The sequence below is a fragment of the Rhinoraja longicauda genome, chromosome 1 (assembly GCF_053455715.1).
Source record: "Rhinoraja longicauda isolate Sanriku21f chromosome 1, sRhiLon1.1, whole genome shotgun sequence".
NCBI classification, from domain to species: domain Eukaryota; kingdom Metazoa; phylum Chordata; class Chondrichthyes; order Rajiformes; family Arhynchobatidae; genus Rhinoraja; species Rhinoraja longicauda.
This window is the reverse complement of record NC_135953.1, coordinates 50,036,142-50,056,893: the sequence shown is the minus strand read 5'-3', so window position 1 is coordinate 50,056,893 and position 20,752 is coordinate 50,036,142. Positions and strand designations below refer to the sequence as shown.

Sequence of the window (20,752 nt, the reverse complement as noted above, 5' to 3'; positions counted from 1 at the left end):
ATTTGCCTTACTCCTATCCTTATTCATCCTAGTCTTCATCCAGACTTTTGTCTTCAAGGGAAACAAACCACTTATGGAACATTTAAATTAATTCCAGCTAATTAGTTTTATCCAATTTCAGTAGAGGATATAAAAAGAAAACACCAAATAATTCCAATCCTTTGAAACGTGCAGGTTTTGCATTGGATCAATGTTTATCCAAAACAAACCCAACTAATAAATATTATATGAACAGAGATAGGGCTAATAAATAGAATACATTGAACATGTATAGAATAAGCTGTTTAAATATACCAACTAATGCATTCTCACAGAAAATTAATATGATACCAAATAAATCAAGATATCACTGATAAAACTTCAGGAAATGATTTTTAATCGACCCTGTCATGCAAGCCTGACCATATTTAACTGCAATCCTGAACGAGGTACACTCGTGTACAACTCTTTCGTGCATGGAATGAGCTAAGCACTAGAGGGTTGTACATAGAAAACACATTATGTACAAAACCAAATGTTCAAAATACGTTATACATTTAAGTATCAATTCTAACATCTCCCAACCCTGATAATACTTAAAAATGCTATTTTCACCAACCACCCCGTAGTACCTCTAAGCACATTTTAATTCTCTCACCACACTTACTAGATGATGAATTAACACACCTCCACCAGAACGGGCCCCAGCAGACTCCAAACTATCTGAAGAATTGTGTCGCCTGCGATTCACATCATAACGATTTTCCGGTCGGACAAATGTTTCGGGATTCTTCTCGACGCTGAGAGACTGCTATATAAAAAATGGCAACAGATGGTAAAAAAAAAAGCACTGAAGTCAATAGTCAGGTTAAGAGCATTTGTTATATGTACCAAAAATTGAACAACAAAATGCTTACTTGCAGCAGCATAACAGATCTGTAAACACAGTACTCATAGACAACACAATAAACAAAAATCAATAGATTACAAACCACAATATTAGTGCAAAAAACCCAAAGTCCTTAATGCAACCAAGTTAGTTTGTAATTAATAGTTCATAGTTTAGTTGGTGTTTGTAGTGTTCAAGGGCCTGATGGTTGTTGGGAAGATGTTGTTCCTGAACGATGGAGGGAGTGAAGTGATGGAGGGACTTAGATGAAGGGATTAAAAGTACCATTAGTAAATTTGCAGATGATACTAAGCTGGGGGGTAGTGTGAATTGTGAGGAAGATGCAATAAGGCTGCAGGGTGACTTGGACAGGTTGTGTGAGTGGGCGGATACATGGCAGATGCAGTTTAATGTAGATAAGTGTGAGGTTATTCACTTTGGAAGTAAGAATAGAAAGGCAGATTATTATCTGAATGGTGTCAAGTTAGAAAGAGGGGATGTTCAACGAGATCTGGGTGTCCTAGTGCATCAGTCACTGAAAGGAAGCATGCAGGTACAGCAGGCAGTGAAGAAAGCCAATGGAATGTTGGCCTTCGTAACAAGAGGAGTTGAGTATAGGAGCAAAGAGGTCCTTCTACAGTTGTACCGGGCCCTGGTGAGACCGCACCTGGAGTACTGTGTGCAGTTTTGGTCTCCAAATTTGAGGAAGGATATTCTTGCTATTGAGGGCGTGCAGCGTAGGTTCATTAGGTTGATTCCCGGAATGGCGGGACTGTCGTATGTTGAAAGGCTGGAGCAATTAGGCTTGTATACACTGGAATTTAGAAGGATGAGGGGGGATCTTATTGAAACGTACAAGATAATTAGGGGATTGGACACATTAGAGGCAGGAAACATGTTCCCAATGTTGGGGGAGTCCAGAACAAGGGGCCACAGTTTAAGAATAAGGGGTAGGCCATTTAGAACGGAGATGAGGAAGAACTTTTTCAGTCAGAGAGTGGTGAAGGTGTGGAATTCTCTGCCTCAGAAGGCAGTGGAGGCCAGTTCGTTGGATGCTTTCAAGAGAGAGCTGGATAGAGCTCTTAAGGATAGCGGAGTGAGGGGGTATGGGGAGAAGGCAGGAACGGGGTACTGATTGAGAGTGATCAGCCATGATCGCATTGAATGGCGGTGCTGGCTCGAAGGGCTGAATGGCCTACTCCTGCACCTATTGTCTATTGTCTAAGTGAGGCCAAGGTGGTGTGGCTCCTTGATGATACTGGCTGCTGTTTTGAGGAAGTGCCTCATTTAGTGCCACCTTTGAAGGTGGGGAGGTCAGTACTAGTGACAGGGGCACATGAAGGAAACCCATGCGGTCAGAGGGAAATTGTGAAAACTTCATATTGGCTGCACCAGAGGTCAAGTGGTTGAACCCAGGTCAACAGTGCTGTGAGAAAACAGGTCTGCAAGTTGTGCACCAAGCTCTAAAGTCGTGCACGGTAGCGCAGCGGTAGAGTTGCTGCTTTACAGCGAATGCAGCGCCGGAGACTCAGGTTCGATCCTGACTACGGGTGCTGCACTGTAAGGAGTTTGTACGTTCTCCCCGTGACCTGCGTGGGTTTTCTCCGAGATCTTCGGTTTCCTCCCACACTCCAAAGACGGACAGGTATGTAGGTTAATTGGCTGGGTAAAATGTAAAAATTGTCCCTAGTGGGTGTAGGATAGTGTTAATGTGCGGGGATCGCTGGGCGGCACGGACTTGGAGGGCCGAAAAGGCCTGTTTCCGGCTGTATATATATGATATGATATGATGATGATATTCAATTGTCAATAGTAGCAGGCAATTAAATGACCTCCAGTCACAGAGAGAACATGAAAATTCTACATGGGCAGCGTCCGAGATCAGCATTGAGCTAGTTCTCAGAGCTGGGAGGCAGCAGCATGAATTTGCCACACCACAGGCACTCCTCCCAGCAGCTGGAAGTGCTCCCCAAATCAAAACGTAGATCCTGTCCAACTAAAGGCACAGAGGACAGGATCTTACCGAATGGCAATTCAAAGGAGAATCAGCAGTTCTCCCATTAATTTTCAGGGTTCTGACAAAGCCTGAGTGGAAACAAGTCATTCTCTATCCTGAGGGATTACATTAAAAATAAACAAGATTGTCCCTGACAACTTTCTAACTGTAAAGCTGAAGAATTATGCTCCCAAACTAGCTCTACCAATTCTAGTCGAGCTACCTAGTTATTTTTTCTAGCCCAAAACCATTAAATTTGTCAAGTCATTGAGTCAGTCATGCAGGGTGGAGACAGGCCCTACGGCCCACCTTGTCACGCCGACCAACATGCCACGTCGACTAACATGCCACATTTACGCAAGTCCCACCTGCCTGCGTTTGGCAATTAACCGTCTAAACCATCCACTGGATGGCGCCATGAGGGATGGCAGCCTTGCCAAAGGTCTGTCTGTGTCTTTTCGTCTTTTTTGTTATTTTTTGTGTGTTTTAAAAAGTATGTGTTAATGTTCTCTGGTTTGTTTTATGTGGGGGGGGGAGGGGGGGGGGGGGATGGAGGAGGGGGAGGGGAAAACTTTTTTCAATCTCTTCCCTTGCCGGAGATGTGATTGTTTTCCGGATCGTATCTCCGGTCACTCTGCGGTCTAACATCATGGAAGTGGTGGCCTTGCTCAAGACTGACTTTGAGCCCCACTGTAGGGCCGTGGACTTAACATCGGAGCCTGCGATCCCTTTGCCCCTCACCTTTGCATTCGCTAAGGCTTCAGTTCCCTGTTCCGCTCGGCAGCAGCGCCAGCTCACGGTAATCTCCGAATTCATGACCAAGATCCGCCACATTGCAAGCAAATGTAACATGTCCTGCCCAGCTAACGAGGATATCCTCGACGTGGCCCCAGGCATAGATTATTCCGCTCTGGCTGCGGCGTAGCTGGCGGATGAGGAGATACCAGCCTACCGAACTGCGGTTTCTGGTTTGGTGCTGGACGACGTGCCGTTGGGTCCCTCCGGCGTTACTGTCTTGTGCAACGTTTCCACGGGGCAGCCGCGGCCCATTGTCCCGGCTGCCTGGCATTGCTGGATTTTCGACGTCATTCATGGGTTGTCGTGTGGCATGGGTTGCGGAAGCAAGTCGGTCGTTGGGCCCTGGCTTGCATTCCATGCCAAACATTAAAGGTGCAGGGCACATCCGGGCGCCAGTGTAGGAGTTTGCAGTGCCTCGCCGGCACTTTGACCGTGTTCACATGGATATCGTGGGGCCGCTGCCTCCATCCCGGGGTGCCTTGCATCTTCTGACGGTGGTGGACCGTTTTACACGGTGGCCGGAGGCCATTCCGCTCATGGACACTTCTGCCCTGTCGTGTGCTCGCGCCCCACTGGTTTACCCTTTTCGGGGTGCCGCTGGATATTTCCTCGGACCGAGGTGCCCAGTTCACGTCTGAGTTGTGGTCCGCAATGGCTCGCCTGTTGGGGTCATAGCTTCAACACACAACAACGTATCATCCCCAGCCTAATGGGTTGGTGGAGCAGTTCCACCGCCATGTTAAGGCCGCTTTGAAGGCACACCTCACGGGCCCCGAATGGATGGATGAGTTGCCGTGGGTTTTGCTGGGTATTCGGACCGCCCCGAAGGAGGATTTGGCTTTGTCCTCATCCAAATTAGTCTATGGTGTCCCGCTCACTGTTCCCGGGGAATTTATTCTGGCCGCTGGTGCATCCCGGGAGCAGCCATCATCTACGTTGGTCCGTTTGTGGGAGAAGATCGGCGCCCTGTCTCCTATCCAGACGTCTTGCCATGGGGTGTCTCCTGCCCATGTGCCGCCGGCTCTCATGAACTGTTTGTATGTTTTTCTGCGCCACAACGCCCACAGGTCGCCTTTGCAGCGCCCATATGAGGATCCCTTTCGGGTGCTGCAGCATGGGCTTACTACTTTTGTTTTGAACATAGGTGGTCGGCGGGAGACTGTGTCTGTGGTCCGTTTGAAGCCAGCCCATTTGGACCTTAGCAAGCCAGTGCGGGTGGCCCAGCCAGGTCATCGGGAGCAACCGCCATCCCGGTTGCTCCCGAATTCGTCCGTACCGGGCGTGTCCCCTGTGAGTGGGGACATATGCACGAGGTCCGGCCGCCTCGCTCGTCTTCCCATTCAGTACCGTGCCTCTGGTTCTTGGGGGGGGAGTCTGCAGCGGTCCCTGGCGGTGAGCTACGTGTGGTGCAAACCCTCGGCTTGGGGGGTGGGGCCATGGAACTTGGATTGGGGAGGAGTGGCAGTTGGTATGGAGTTCCAGGAAGAGTTGAACTGGTTGGGGGTTTGGGGAGCTGTATGGTGCTTGAGGAATAAAGAAAACGTCACTTGACACACGGACCTCTTCATTGGCTTTGCCTGACACTCACGTCCCGCTTCACTCCTTTATATTCTTGGCTAGCTTACCTTCGTACTTCTCTCTGTATTGCCTTTTTACTTACATTCTGTTGTTCTTTAAAGGTTTCCCAATCCTCGGGCTTACCGCTTATCTTTGCTATATTATACGTCTTCTTTTTTAGTTTTATACCGTCCTTGATTTCCCTTGTCAGCTAAGGTTACCTCTTAGTCCCCTTACAATCTTTTCTCCTCTTTGGAATTAAATGATCCTGCACCTTCTGGATTACTACCTGAAATTCCCGCCATTGCTGTTGCACCGTCGTCCCTGCTGGGGTCTCTTTCCAGTCAACTTTGGCCAGCTCCTCCGTTAAATCTCCATAGTCCCCTTTGTTCAACTGCAATACTGACACTTCTGATTTTACCTTCTCCCTCTCAAATTGCAGATTAAAACTTATCATATTATGGCCACTACCTCCTAATGTCACCTTGAGTTCCCTTATCAAATCCAGTTCATTACACAACACTAAATCCAGAATTGCCTTCTCCCTGTTAGGCTCCATTACAAGCTGCTCTAAGAATCCAGCTCGGAGGCACTCTACAAACTCCCTTTCTTGGGGTCCAGTACAAACTTGATTTTCCCAGTCTACTTGCATATTGAAATCTCCCATAACCACCGTAGCATTACCTTTGTTACATCTCAATTTTAACTCCTGTGGCAACTTGCACCCTATATCCAGGCTACTGTTTGGGGGCCAGTAGATAACTCCCATTAGGGTCTTTTTAGACAATAGACCAGCACCGCCATTCACTGTGATTAAGGCTGATCATCCACAATCAGTAACTCATTCCTGCCTTCTCTCCACATCCCTTGACTCCACAAGACCATAAGAGGTCTATCAAACTCTCTCTTGAAAGTATCCAGAGAATCGGCCTCCACTGCCTGCTGAGGCAGAGAATTCCACAAATTCACAACTCTGGGTGAAAAGGTTCTTCCTCACCTTCATTCCAAATGGCCTACCCCTTATTCTCATACTGTCGCCTCTGGTTCTGGACTCCCACAACATCGGGAACATGTTTCCTGCCTCTAGCGTGTCCAATCCCTTAATAATCTTATATGTTTCAATAAGATCCCCTCTCATCCTTCTAAATTCCAGTGTATACAAGCCCAGTCGCTCCATTCTTTCAACATATGACAGTCCCGCCGTCCCTGGAATTAACCTTGTAAACCTACGCTGCGCTCCCTCAATAGCAAGAATGTCCTCACTCAAATTTGGAGACCAAAACTGCACACAATACTCCAGGTGTGGTCTCACCAGGGCCCTGTACAACTGCAGAAGGACCTCTTTGCTCCTATACTCAACTCCTCTTGTTATAAAGGCCAACAGGCCATTAGCTTTCTTCACTGCCTGCTGTACCTGCATGCTTCCTTTCAGTGACTGATGAACAAGGACACCCAGACCTCGTTGTACTTTCTCTTTTCCTAATTTAACACCATTCAGATAATAATCCACCTTCCTCTTCTTATCACCAAAGTGGATAATCTCACAATTAACCACATTAAAATGCACGTGCCAGGCATCTGCCCACTCACCCAACCTGTCCAAGTCACCCTGTATCCTCATAGCATCCTCCTCATACTGCCACCCAGCTTTGTAGCATCTGCAAATTTGCTAATGTTACTTTTAATCCCTTCATCTAAGTCATTAATGTATACGGTAAATAGCTGCGGTCCCAGCACCGGGCCTTGCGGTACCCCACTAGTCAGTATCTCCCATTCTGAAAGGGACTCGTTAATCCTTACTCTTTGTTTCCTGTCTGCCAACCAATTTCCCATCCATGTCAGTACCCTACCCCCAATACCATGTGCGCTAATTTTGCCCACTAATATCCTATGTGGGACCTTATCAAAGGCTTTCTGAAAGTCCAGGTACACTACATCCAATGGCTCTCCCTGTTAATTTTCCTAGTAACATCCTAAAAAATTCCAGAAGATTAGTCAAGCATGATTTCCCCTTCATAAATCCATGCTGACTCGGGCCGATCCTGTTACTGCTATCCAAATGTGCCGCTATTTCATCTTTTATAATTGACTCCAGCATCTTCCCAACCACCGATGTCAGGCTAACTGGTCTATCATTCCCTGTTTTCTCTCTCCCTCCTTTCTTAAAAAGTGGAATAACATTAGCTACCGTCCAATCCACAGGAACTAATCCTGAATCTATAGAACATTGGAAAATGATCAACAATGCGTCCACAATTTCTAGAGCCACTTCCTTAAGTACCCTGCGATGCAGACCATCAGATCCTGGGGATTTATCAATATTCAGTCCCATCAGTCTACCCAACACCATTTCCTGCCTAATGTGTATTTCCTTCAGTTCCTCTGTCTCTCTAGGTCCTCTGGCCACTAGTACATCTGGGTGATTTGCCCTTACAATTTCTCAGTTCTATCCACAATAACTCATCATCTTCTGATTCTAGGTATCACAAAATGCTGGAGTAACTCAGCGGGTCAGGCAGCATCTCTGGAGAGAAGGAATGGGTGACATTTCGGGTCGAGACCCTTCTTCAGACTGATGTCAGGGGGGGCAGGACAAAGGAAGGATATAGGTGGACAGGAAGACAGTGGGAGAACGGGGAAGGGGGGGGTGAAGAGAGGGCAGAAGAACTATCTAAAGTTGGAGAAGTCAATGTTCATACCGCTGGGCTGTAAGCTGCGCAAGCAAAATATGAGGTGCTGTTCCTCCAATTTGCGGTGGGCCTCACTACAACACTGGAGGCCCATGACAGGAAGGTCAGACTGGGAGTGGGAGCGGGAGTTGAAGTGCTCAACCACCGGGAGATCAGGTTGGTTAAGGTGGACTGAGCGAAGGTGTTGAGCAAAACGATCGCCGAGCTTGCGTTTGGTCTCGCCGATGTATAGAAGTTGACATCTGGAACAGCGGATACAATAGATGAAGTTGGCGAAGGTGCAGGTGAACCTCTGCCTCACCTGGAAAGACTGTTTGAGTCCTTGGATGGAGTCGAGGGGGGAGGGAAAGGGACAGGTGTTGCATCTGGGGAGGGGGTGGTTTGGGGAGGAAGGGACGAGTGGACCAGGGAGTTACGGAGGGAACGGTCTCTGCGGAAAGCAGAAAGGGGAGGAGATGGTAAGATGTGGCCAGTAGTGAGATCCCGTTGGAGGTGACGGAAATGTTGGAGGATAATTTGTTGGATATGCTGGCTGATGGGGTGGAAGGTGAGGACAAGTGGGACACTGGCCTGGTTACGAATGGGGGGAGGGGGAGCAAGAGCGGAGCTGCGGGATATAGAGGAGGCCCTAGTGAGAGCCTCATCTATAATGGAAGAGGGGAAGCCCCATTTCCTAAAGAATTAGGACATCTCTGATGCCCTGGTGTGAAACACCTCATCTCGGGCGCAGATGCGGCATAGATGGTGGAATTGGGAGTTGGAGAAAGACATTTTGCAGGAGACAGGGTGGGAAGAAGTGTAATCCAGATAGCTGTGGGAGTCAGTGGGTTTGTAGTAGATGTCAGTCACTAGTCTGTCTCCTGTGATGGAGATGGTGAGATCCAGAAACGGTAGAGAGATGTCGGAGATGGTCCAAGTATATTAAAGAGCAGGATGGAAATTAGTGGTGAAGTGTATGAAGTCAGTGAGTTCTGCATGGGTACAAGAGGTAGCACCAATGCAGTCGTCAATGTAGCGTAGGTAGAGTTCGGGGATGGGGCCAGTGTACGTCTGGAACAGGGATTGTTTGACGTACCCGACAAAGAGGCAGGCATAGCTAGGGCCCATAGCTACGCCTCGGGTTTGGAGGATGTGGGAGGAGTCAAAGAAGTTGTCGAGGGTGAGAACCAGCTCTGCTAGGCGGAGGAGAGTGTTAGTAGACGGAGATTGGCTGGTTCTACGGTCGAGGAAGAAACGGGGCTTCAAGACCATCCTTGTGGGGGATGGGGGTGTAGAGTGACTGGACATCCATGGTAAAGATGAGGGAGTGGGGGCCTGGAAACCGGAAGTAATTAAGGAGATGCAGCGCATGTGGGGTGTCTTGGACATAGGTGGGGAGGGATTTGACCAGGGGGGAATAGGATGGAGTCGAGGTAGGTGGAAATTAATTTGGTGGGACATGAACAGGCAGAAACAATGGGTCTGCCAGGACAGTTCTGTTTGTAGATTCTGATTCTATGTCGCCCCTCGCAAATGACTGAATTTCATTCCTTACCGACAGAGCAACCCCACCCCTGCCCACCCGTCTGTCTTTTCGATAGGACGTATTACCCTGAATATTCAGTTCCCAGCTTCGATCCTCTTGCAGCCATGTCACTGTAATTCCCACGACATCAAACCTACCAATCTCTAACTGAGCCACAAGCTCATCCACTTTATTTCTTGTACTTCGTGCATTCATATATAACACTTTTAATTCGGTATTCACTTCTCCTCTCACACCGTTTCCTATTTCACCTGACCTTACTCTCTTATCACTTTTTGAACTTTCCGTCTCATTAATTCGGGTGTCTTTCGTAACTTTTCCTGTACTATCTTTCCCTTTAACTCCATCCTTATACTTCCAATGTGTTGACCCCTCCCCCCTATTATTTAGTTTAAAATGAGCGAATAGGGAAATCTATTTCCTATTTCATCAATTTCAAATTACCATTAAGAGATGAGGGTGTACATTAGACAATATTTCTTTACAATGACATTTAGTATATTAAATAACATTGTAGAAATTTTTTTTAAAATGAAACTTTAAAAGGACACAAAGCTGGGTGGCAGTGCAAACTGTGAAGAGGATGTTAGGAGGTTGCAGGGTGACCTGGACAGGTTGAGTGAGTGGGCAGATGCGTGGCAGATGCAGTATAATATAGATAAATGTGAGGTTATCCACTTTGGCGGCAGAAACAAGGAGGTAGATTATTATCTCAATGGAGTTAGATAAGGGGGAGGTGCAGCGAGACCTGAGTGTCCTTGTACACCAGTCACCGGAAGTATAGGAGCAAAGAGGTCCTTCTGCAGTTGTACAGGGCCCTAGTGAGACCGCACCTGGAGTACTGTGTGCAGTTTTGGTCTCCAAATTTGAGGAAGGATATTCTTGCTATTGAGGGCGTGCAGCGTAGGTTTACTAGGTTAATTCCCGGAATGGCGGGACTATCATATGTTGAAAGACTGGAGCGACTAGGCTTGTATACACTGGAATTTAGACGGATGAGAGGAGATCTTATCGAAACGTATAAGATTATTAAGGGGTTGGACACGTTAGAGGCAGGAAACATGTTCCCAATGTTGGGGGAGTCCAGAACAAGGAGCCACAGTTTAAGAATAAGGGGTAGGCCATTTAGAACTGAGATGAGGAAAAACTTTTTCAGTCAGAGAGTTGTGAATCTGTGGAATTCTCTGCCTCAGAAGGCAGTGGAGGCCAATTCTCTGAATGCAGTCAAGAGAGAACTGGATAGAGCTCTTAAGGATAGCGGAGTCAGGGGGTATGGGGAGAAGGCAGGAACGGGGTACTGATTGAGAATGATCAGCCATGATCACATTGAATGGCGGTGCTGGCTCGAAGGGCCGAATGGCCTCCTCCTGCACCTATTGTCTATTGGCATGCAGGTACAGCAGGCTGTGAAGAAAGCTAATGGAATGTTGGCTTTCATAACAAGAGGATTTCAGTATAGGAGTAAAGAGGTTCTTCTGCAGTTGTATAGGGCCCTGGTACGACCACATCTGGAGTATTGTGTACAGTTTTAGTCTCCTGATTTGTGGAAGGATATCCTTGTAATTGAGGCAGTGCAGTGTAGGTTCACGAGATTGATCCCTGGGATGGCAGGACTGACATATGAGGAAAGATTGAAAAGACTAGGCTTGTATTCACTGGAGTTTAGAAGGATGAGAGGGGATCTTATAGAAACATATAAAATTATAAAAGGACTGGACAAGCTAGATGCAGGAAAAATGTTCCCAATGTTGGCGAGTCCAGAACCAGGGGCCACAGTCTTAGAATAAAGCGGAGGCCATTTAAAACTGAGGTGAGAAAAAAAAGTTTTCACTCAGAGAGTTGTGAATTTGTGGAATTCTCTGCCACAGAGGGCAGTGGAAGCCAAATCACTGGATGGATTTAAGAGAGTTAGATAGAGCTCTAGGGGCTAGTGGAATCAAGGGATATAGGGAGAAGGCAGGCACGGGGTATTGATTGGGGACGATCAGCCATGATCACAATGAATCAAATTGTGGCTCGAAGGGCCGAATGGCCTCCTCCTGCACCTATTTTCTATGTTTCTACATCTATGTTTCCTCCATAAAAAATGAACACTCTCCAGTCCTCCGGGACCTTGCCTGTGGCTACAGGAGATGCAAAGATCTTCACCAAGGCTCCCGCAATTTCCTTTCTTGCATCTCCCAATAACTTGGGATAAATCCCATCAGGTCCAGGGGATTTATCCACCTGAATGTTCTTCAAGCGCCGCATGACATCCTCCTGCTTAATCTTAAACTGCCCTTGAACATTAATATTCTTCACTGATTTCACTATCCTCCATGTCCTTCTCCATGATGAAAACAGATTAGTTGTGTATCCTTTGGCAAAGAACTAGCGCAAGTAGACCATCAATTCCACTTTTGATCTGGAAATGTTATGGTTCTGTTTGTACTACTGTAAAAAGTTTTGATTTTTATTGAACTGCATTGTCTGTTACTTGAATACAAATCTAAAACTCTAGCAACACTTCATGCTGCCTCAGAAAATAAGCCACAGAATCAAAGTGTTGACCCACACCGATCAATCCTTCTTCTCGCTGCTCCAAGAGTAGGAATGGAGCTTGACTGTACATCAAGGCCAAAAATCAAATAAGTACATGTCCTCTCCAGCCGATGGAAGGTACCGTGTCCACACACGATTCATAACCCAAGTCAGTCCAGAGTCAAGTCATAACCCAACACGTTAGAAATGCAGCTGCCTGGCAATATTTTAAAATCAAAACGTAAGCCAACCAAGGTCAATATATAGTTAAAGCAAGGCATTTGACTGAAGGATTCAGATATTGCTACAAAACGAGTTCCCATGCGGAAAATATTGTATTGTCTCCCCAGCAATTATATGTAAAGGTTGCACATGTCGAACAATCGTATCCTGGACCAATAACAGATTTGGGAGGCAACCACTCATTCAACATCTATCACCAAAAGTTGCTGGTAAGCACCATTGATTAAATAACCCCAGAGACCTGAAGTGTACAAGTACCTGTTGGGGTCTGCAGTGAATGAGGAAATATAGAACAAGAGGCATAACTAGTTCACCCACAATTATTGGTATCCATAACTTTTGGTATGAATGACCACAGAATGATCCTTGTGAAGACAAGATTCTGTCCTCACACAGCGGATGCTCCCCTTTTGTGTTGCATATCACAACTATTTTGCTCCTGCACCATCAGTAGCAACACAATATGAATCTCAGAGTCCAGCATATCCCTCTGTTTACAATCATCTGGCAAAGGGACCAAGTCATGTCCAACAGAAAAAATGAAAGAACATGGCAAGAATTGTGTTGTGCACCAAGCTGGTGAAGCAGCAACACAGGACCATGTTTATTCAACTGCCGCTAAAACCAAGTGATATTGCAGCCAATCAGATCAAAGCTCTTAGGTCGTACATGTCCAATTATCAATAGTAATAGGCAATTAAATAACAAACAGAAGGAGAAAATCCAACTCCAGTCAGACAGAACATGCAGACTGCACAGACAGCATCTGAGATCAGCATTGAACCAGTTCTCAGAGCTGTTAGGTAGCTTCTTTACTTTCTCCCATCCGGCAGAAAGTACAGAATCTTGAAATCACGCGCCTCCAGACTTAGGAACAGCATCTGCCCCTCTGTTATCAAGTTTCTGAATGGTCCTTCCATAAGCTAGGGTACTATCCGATTAACCTTAATCCCATTGTGGACACTGGACTTTGTCTATGCAACTGATGCACTAAAATGTGGCACAATGCTAAGAACTATATTCTGCACTGTATCTTCTCATTTACTCTATCTATTGTACTGGAGTTTGACTTTATTGTATTTATGCATGGTATATTTGATCTGTTTGGATGGCACACAAAACAAAGCTTTTTCACTGTACATCATTACACTAACAATGATAATAATAACAACCCTAAACCCAAAGGACTGCATAATTATGATGTACCAATAGCATGCTGAAGCCAAGGTTTGTTGCTTGGCAAATCTGACTATGTGGAAAAACAGTTTAATCAAAGCCAGTAATGATAATCAACATTTGATCCCGAACTGGAAGAACAAATTTAATTGTAAAAAATATTATAAGTGGCATATTTCCTGGTGCATGTACTCAACAAAATACAAAGCAGGTAGAAGAAAAAAAAGTCCACAAATATTCAAACATTTAGAAATTTCAAAACTTAATTTTATTGCAATACCTTGGTTGATGAAGGTGGAGTTGGAAAATTAAGCCAGGCTGGAGCAAAGTCATGCTGCGCCATTTAGGTCCTATGTCTCCAAATTTTTAAATAAGGTATCAACACCTCATGGCAAATCCCTGAAGAAAAATGAAAGATGTTCATTATCTTAAAATCTGCTTGTTAGTTCCTTTATGCAAATTATCAACAAAAAAAGCTTTTATTTTCCCCAATTCACTCATGAAACATGATTTTGAATTACTGATAAATAGCAACAAAACCAATGCATTAAACAAAATTGAGGATCCATCAACATACCTTTCTCCAAAAAGGAAGGAATCCCACAATGTGAACTTCCCAGCAACAGCAGCACAAGACTCTGCTTCTTTTCATTGCAGCACAACATAAGGGTCATTCAAAGGTTCATTTTTCCAGTTTTATGCATCTCAGCACTTATTGCTGTACGAGCCTGGCACACAGTCTGAAAACTATAGAAATATACAATTTTAAAATTACATTCATTTTTTATAGAATTCTACTGCATTTCCCTTTTTAGATCAAAAACTACGTGAAAATGTGCTTATGGTGGAGAGGATTTCATCTGTAAATTGTTGGTATTTTTCTGCACCTTAAAGACTAATGACAAAGGAGAGAAAGCCATCATTGTTACCAGACTTATATTCACACTGCATAATTTGCAGCATACAAGTGGCGAACATCTTCAAATATCACAGTGATGTTTGGAGATGTTATGAAACTTATTACATTCTCTCCTCTTTTATTGAACACTTAAGATTTACACAAATATTACCTCCCTTTAAGCCACTAAATTCTAATTTGAAAAGGGAAAATATCTAACATCTTCACAACTCTAAAACCATTAGCATGTGCATTTTATATAAACATATATCAACCAATATGTGTTGATAGAAACATAAAAAACAGGTGCAGGAGTAGGCCATTTGGCCCTTCAAGCCACATGATTATTCAATATGATCATGACTGATCATCCAGAATCAGTACCCCGTTCCTGCTTTATCCCCATATCCCTTGATTCCTTTAGCCCGAAGAGCATACGTCAAGTGAATTGGCCTCCACTGCCTTTTGTGGCAGAAAATTCCACAGATTCACAACTCTGGGTGAAAACGTTTTCACCTCAGTCCTTAATGCCTACCCCTTATTCATAAACTGTGACCCCTGGTTGTGGTCTCCCCCATCATTGGGAACATTTTTCCTGCATCAGGCCTGTCCAATTTTATATGTTTCTATAAGATCCCCTCTCATTCTTCAAGATTCCAGTGAATATAAGCCCAGTCGATCCATTCTTTCATCATGTGTCAGTCCCACCATCCCAGCAATAATGCTCAATTCTTCTTAAAAGAGAAATGTGGCAATTATACTTTAACAAGATAAGGGACAGTTAAATTGTTTATTTCCAGATAATGTAGATGAAAGTTATGTTTGATAATAGCAAAACAAAAAAATACAACTGCATAATTGAAAATATTTATCTCATTAAAGCATAAAACACCAAAAAATGAAATTAATTTACAAATTAAGTTTCAATTGAAGTAAAATATCAAATTAAATATCAAGAAGAAAAATATTAATGTTTAAAATATACCAAACAATTAATAAAAGGGAGTAGGAAGGAACTGCAGATGGTTGTTTAAACCAAAGATAGACACAATATGCTGGAATAACTCAGCGGGACAAGCAACATCTCCGGAGAAGGAATGGGTGAAATTTCGGGTCGAGTCCCTTCTTCAGACTGATGTCAGGGGAGAGGGAGTTGCATAGATAAGGAAGAGCGAGGTGTGAAAATAGGTAAAAGCATTCCCTTTGAATGGAGACCAAGGAAAATCTAGAACAGATCATTGTAGTCGGAGACAGTAAGACTGGTTGCAGAACTGGGAAGGGGAGGGATGGAGAGAGGGAAAGCACTTGAAGTTAGAGGTCAATGTTCATACCGCTGGGGTGTAAGCTGCCTTAACGAAATATGAGGAGCTGTTCCTCCAATTTGTGCTGAGCCTGACATTGTGTCTGACAATGGGGGAGGCCCAGGATAGAATGGTCAGTGTGGGAATGGGAGGGCCAGTTAAAGTGTTTTCCAACCGGAAGATCAGGTAGGTTTAGGCGGACTGAGTGGAGGTGTTTAGCAAAACGATCGCCGAGCCTGCGCTTGGTCTCGCCGATATATAGAAGTCCACACCATCAGTAGATGAGATTGGAGGTGGTGCAAGTGAACCTCTGCCTAACCTGAAAAGACATTCGGGGTCCTTGGACGGAGTCAAGGGAGGAGGTATAGGGACAGGTGTTGCATCTCCTGCGGTTTCAGGGGAAAGTACCTGGGGACAGGGTGGTTTGGGTGGGAAGGGACAAGTTGACTAGGGAGTTGCAGAGGGAACGGTCTCTGCGGAAAGGGAAGATGTGACTAGTGGTGGAATCCCGATGAAGGTGGTGAAAATGTTGGAGACTTCTATGCTGTATGTGACGGCTGACAGGGTAGAAGTTGTGGACTAGAGGAACTCTGTCCCTGTTACGACTGGGGGGAGGGGGAGCAAGAGCGGATCTGCGGGACATCGGGGACACCCTAGTGAGGACCTCATCTATGATGGAAGAGGGGAACCCCCATTCCTAACGAATGAGGACATCCTCTCCCAGCTAACAATGACCTATTCTACATTTTCCCTGATCTACATTCCCTTTGTCCTATTTTCACACCTTTCACTTCCTTATATATGTATCTCCCTCTCCCCTGACATCAGTCTGAAGAAGGGTCTCGACCCGAAATGTCACCCATTCCTTCTCTCCAGAGATGCTGCCTGCCCCGCTGAGTTACTCCAGCATTTTGTGGCAATCTTCAATTAATAAAAGGGACCAGGGTAAGAAAATTCCTACATAGTGAACCATATTCAAGTTGAAATATCATTCAATCTTAAAACTACAACCAACTCTACAGTTAACTGTGGAGCTATGTACTGTCAATTAAATCTGGGAAAGGAAAATGTTGTGATTAACAATTTTCTTTTATCCATAAAATACTAATTTTGAATAATTAGCATCATACAATTTATCAGAATTCTATTACTAGCAAATTTACATTCACCTAAGGAATGCAGTTCTAGATGACAGATTATTACCACTTTGAAAACTTGAGATGGATGGACAATAAAGGCTGGCCAGGGCAGTGATGTCCACCACCACCACCACCCCACCCCCCACACCACCACCACCACCAAAAGGGTGAATTAAACTAAAAGATGCAATTTCTATAAAATGTATTGTTAAATCAGATATTTCTAATATAAATACCTCCATGGCATACATTATCCAAAAATGAGAAACCAAATGTCAGATGCTGTAATTGTGCATTGAACTTAAATGCACTTCAACGTTTCAGTACTTGCGAAACAAAGACAAATGCTAACTGTTCCATCACCATTGTAGGCATCACCGATAAGAGTCAACTGAAGCACAATGAAAATGTTTTCTAATCTCTTCCTCACTACCATCAACTGATATTAAATTTCTGTATAGAAAACTACACTCAAATTCCATTTTTATTTGTACTGGAAAAGTTCATGAATTGTTTGTGTTCATTAGCAATAAACAAGAGGATTTCCCCCATTCTCATCGTGTCAGAGCATTCAAACATTAGACATGTGCTAGATTAAATCTCCATGTACAGCTTTCCAACAGTCTTCGAATTGTCAACCTGATTTTTGGAGAACATCACCAATTATTTTTTTTGCAAGGAGTGGGTCAGACCAAAAATGCTCCCAATTAGAAAAAGAGCAGAACTCCCAAATCTGAAACAAGACTTCTCCAGTGCGCAGTTAAATACAGTAATAAATTGAACGCTTATGACCAGATAATGAGAGCTCAAACTGCAAGAAAAAGATCTAGAATCACTGTGGTAGATGTTTATGTTAAAATGTATTTTGTGTGCTTCGGTTTTTATTGATATGACTGTATGGCAAATCAAATTCCTCGTATGTTGCAAAACATACTTGGCTAATAAAGTATGATTATGATGATTATTATGATTAGAAGTATAGATAGTCCTCGGGTTAAATTAAAAAATCAGGAAGGTAATACAAAATACAAAAAAAAGTTCAAAGAAGCAAAATCAAGGAAAATTCCAAAATGTTTTATTAATATTCAAATAGGTAAAGAGATTAACCACAGAAAGAGTAAGGGTCATCAGAGATCAACTGTAAGCTGTGTGTGGAAGTGGAAAGCACTATATTACTCAAATTAATACCTTGCTTGTGTTCACAAAACAAGGTGATGAGAAATAGCAGTTAGTGCGAAATTATGTTAACGAGGAAGCATGTTAAATTGAAAATATTCAAATAGGCTTGTGAACCTTTAAAATTATGAGTTAATCACCAGGCCCCGATAAAATGCAGTAAAAGCATAAAAGGACATGGTTGACACAATGTTTAGTGACCATAAGACTGCCTGTCGTGGCAAACCAATTTCCCTCCGGGGATGAATAAAGTTTTATCGTATTGTATCGTATCGAATACCATCCAAGTCTGTATTAGGTCCTTCATGTTTCCGATGTATAAACACATCACTGATTCGGACCTAAATATGTGGTCCTTGATTAAAACGAATCAGAATTAGATGACTGTGTACAATCAGTCAAAATTATACAGAAAGGATGTACCGGAGGATGTTACGCAAACTGAAAGATTTGCGCGATGAGGAGAGATTTTTTAGGCTGTGGTCATTTCCTTTGCACAAAGGGAAGATTAATTTAAATGGTTTAACACCATGAGAATTCCAGGCGGCAAAAACACGGAGGATATTACACCTTTGGGCAAAAAAAAGATACGTTGAAAGAGAAAAAGAGAGGCAGAAACCATATATAAAATGAATCTAACTAAGCACTTAAAAATAAATTAACCTACTTGGATAAAATCAAGGAGCTGTTAAGTGAGATTGGCCTTTTTTTCTCATATTAAAGTGAAAAACAAAACAAAATTCACTTCCATGACAAATTCTTAACATATACCATTGTGAATTTCCTACTTCTTCGTCTATTCTATGTTTCAATGTTTATATTAAATAAATCACATAGAAATTAAACTGAGATCATCCAATTCCATTCAAAAAGGTTCCATCCATGTGATTAACTCAGAATACTTTTCCATCTCGGCTATACTAAATATGAACACTGACATCCCAGACACAAGTAACCATCCTATTAATGTACTGTGCACATTAGCCCTTTTAAACTGTGAATAATTCATAATTGGTCAATTGAAATTGCCTGTTAGATTTGAAGTTAGAGAAGTTCACAAATTTCATTGCACTGGACTAGTTCAATAAAAGATGTGCAATAAAACTCTTAGTTGCTTGTCGTGACTGCTTGAATTAATTGGAACAAAATTTACTATTTTTGGCCAATCCACGAAGAAACAATTACGGGTTACAATTATTATAAGTGTCGTTTTCCAAATTGATCTCTACGCCAATTCCATGTCGATAGTAATTAATGTATTGTATTGTTTAATTCCAACAGGCACGTTTTTTTCCGCATTTGGCCAATCAAGTAATGTTATAATATTTACACAACATGGAAGATGTTATTCACATTTAACCTTTTAAAAAAGAATATATATAAAGCGTTATACTTACTGCTGCAGATATCCCGCGGCATAACAGTGAAGCTGAGTTACCTGAACCGATAATATGGTGTAACAGAGAATCAGGAACAAAAATCAGATTGAACACATGGAAGTTCTGACAAGTACTCGCCAGCAGCACGTTAGGTGATAACAACGAAAGCAATGTTTTTTTCGCAATTCTTGTTCCCAAAGAGCGATAATTAGGCCTCGGAAGTGTTTCACATTGTAAATATTTGGAAAGCGGAATGAATGAAAAGATCGAGGAAATCTGCTGATCCGAGTGTGTGGGGGGGGGGAGGGGTGAACTGTAAACGCACGGCCGACGAGGATTCAACTCCAGCAGAGGTAGACGAGGCGAGAGCAAGGCGCAGGTTGTTGTAGATTTTAAATTAAATCCTCAAACTCTTGCAACACCTCCACGATCCGGAAAGTTGGGCGACCTCGGGCGGGCAGCGGATGATGACGTCAGCTGGCCGGTCGCGTGGCTGACGTCACGGCTGCTGGAGGTTCGAAGCGAGAGAGTGGGAACCTCCATCTGGCGGAGGCAGGGAGGGAGGCAGCGAGCGAGGGGCGGGGAGAGGGAGGGAGGGAGCTCCGGGGTGGGGGGGGAGGGGACGCGGCGCCGCCGCCGCTGTTGTTGTTGCTGCTGCCTGGTCCTCCTCGTCCTCGTCCTCCTCCCCTCTCGCGCTGACGACTGCAGGCTGCGCGACGCACTCCGCAGCGTGACCCCGACGCCGTGACGTAACGCCAGGGGTCACCCAATGGGGAGGGGAAGCTGCCAGGTTCTCGCGAGAGGCGCCGGGGCGGGATCTCGCGCTCGCAGTGACAGTTGTGGAGAGACGGGGCTGGGATTGGGAACGGGACAGACGGGGCTGGGATTGGGGACGGGAGAGACGGGGCTGGGTTTGGGAACGGGGCTGGGATTGGGGACGGGAGAGACGGGGCTGGGATTGGGGACGGGAGAGACGGGGCTGGGATTGGGAACGAGAGAGACGGGCTGGGATCGGGGACGGGAGAGACGGGGCTGGGATCGGGGACGGGAGAGATGGGGCTGGGATTGGGACGGGAGAGACGGGGCTGGGATTGGGAACGGGAGAGACGGGGCTGGGATTGGGAACGGGAGAGACGGGGCTGGGATCGGGGACGGGAGAGATGGGGCTGGGATTGGGGACAAGAGAGACGGGGCTGGCATTGGGAACGGGAGAGACAGGGCGGAGGTGTGCTGGGGTTGGGAGCCGCTGGGTCTGGGGGCCGGGGAATGGAGAGACGGGACTGGGGGCTGGGACAGACTGGGGGCAGGAGAGATGCGACTGGGGGCCGGGTAAAGGAGCGTGGGGGCTGGGGAAAGGGGACTGGATGCTGGGGAATGGACAGATGGAACTGGGGGCACGAGAGACGGGACTGGGAGCCAGGGAAAGGAGAGACTGGACTGGGGGCCGGGGAAAAGAGAGACAGGACTGGGGGCTGTGGACAGGAGA

The 20,752-nt window shown here is 44.9% G+C and overlaps 1 protein-coding gene across 2 annotated transcripts in view; it reads right to left on the bottom strand.

Moving 5' to 3' along the window:
- Positions 1 to 19,925, bottom strand: part of LOC144592534 (vasculin-like) — a 52,654-nt gene extending 32,729 nt beyond the window's left edge. The window contains exons 1-4 of one of the 2 annotated variants that reach the window (XM_078397114.1): positions 19,285 to 19,925; positions 13,951 to 14,120; positions 13,654 to 13,772; positions 667 to 790 (exon numbers count right to left, since the gene is read on the bottom strand). In XM_078397114.1, coding sequence (XP_078253240.1) covers positions 667 to 790; positions 13,654 to 13,716 — 187 coding nt within the window. In that variant the 5' untranslated portion in view covers positions 13,717 to 13,772; positions 13,951 to 14,120; positions 19,285 to 19,925. The remainder of the gene's footprint in view (positions 1 to 666; positions 791 to 13,653; positions 13,773 to 13,950; positions 14,121 to 19,284) is intronic. The other variant, XM_078397119.1, reaches the window with a different exon arrangement.
- Positions 19,926 to 20,752: the final 827 nt, after the last annotated feature.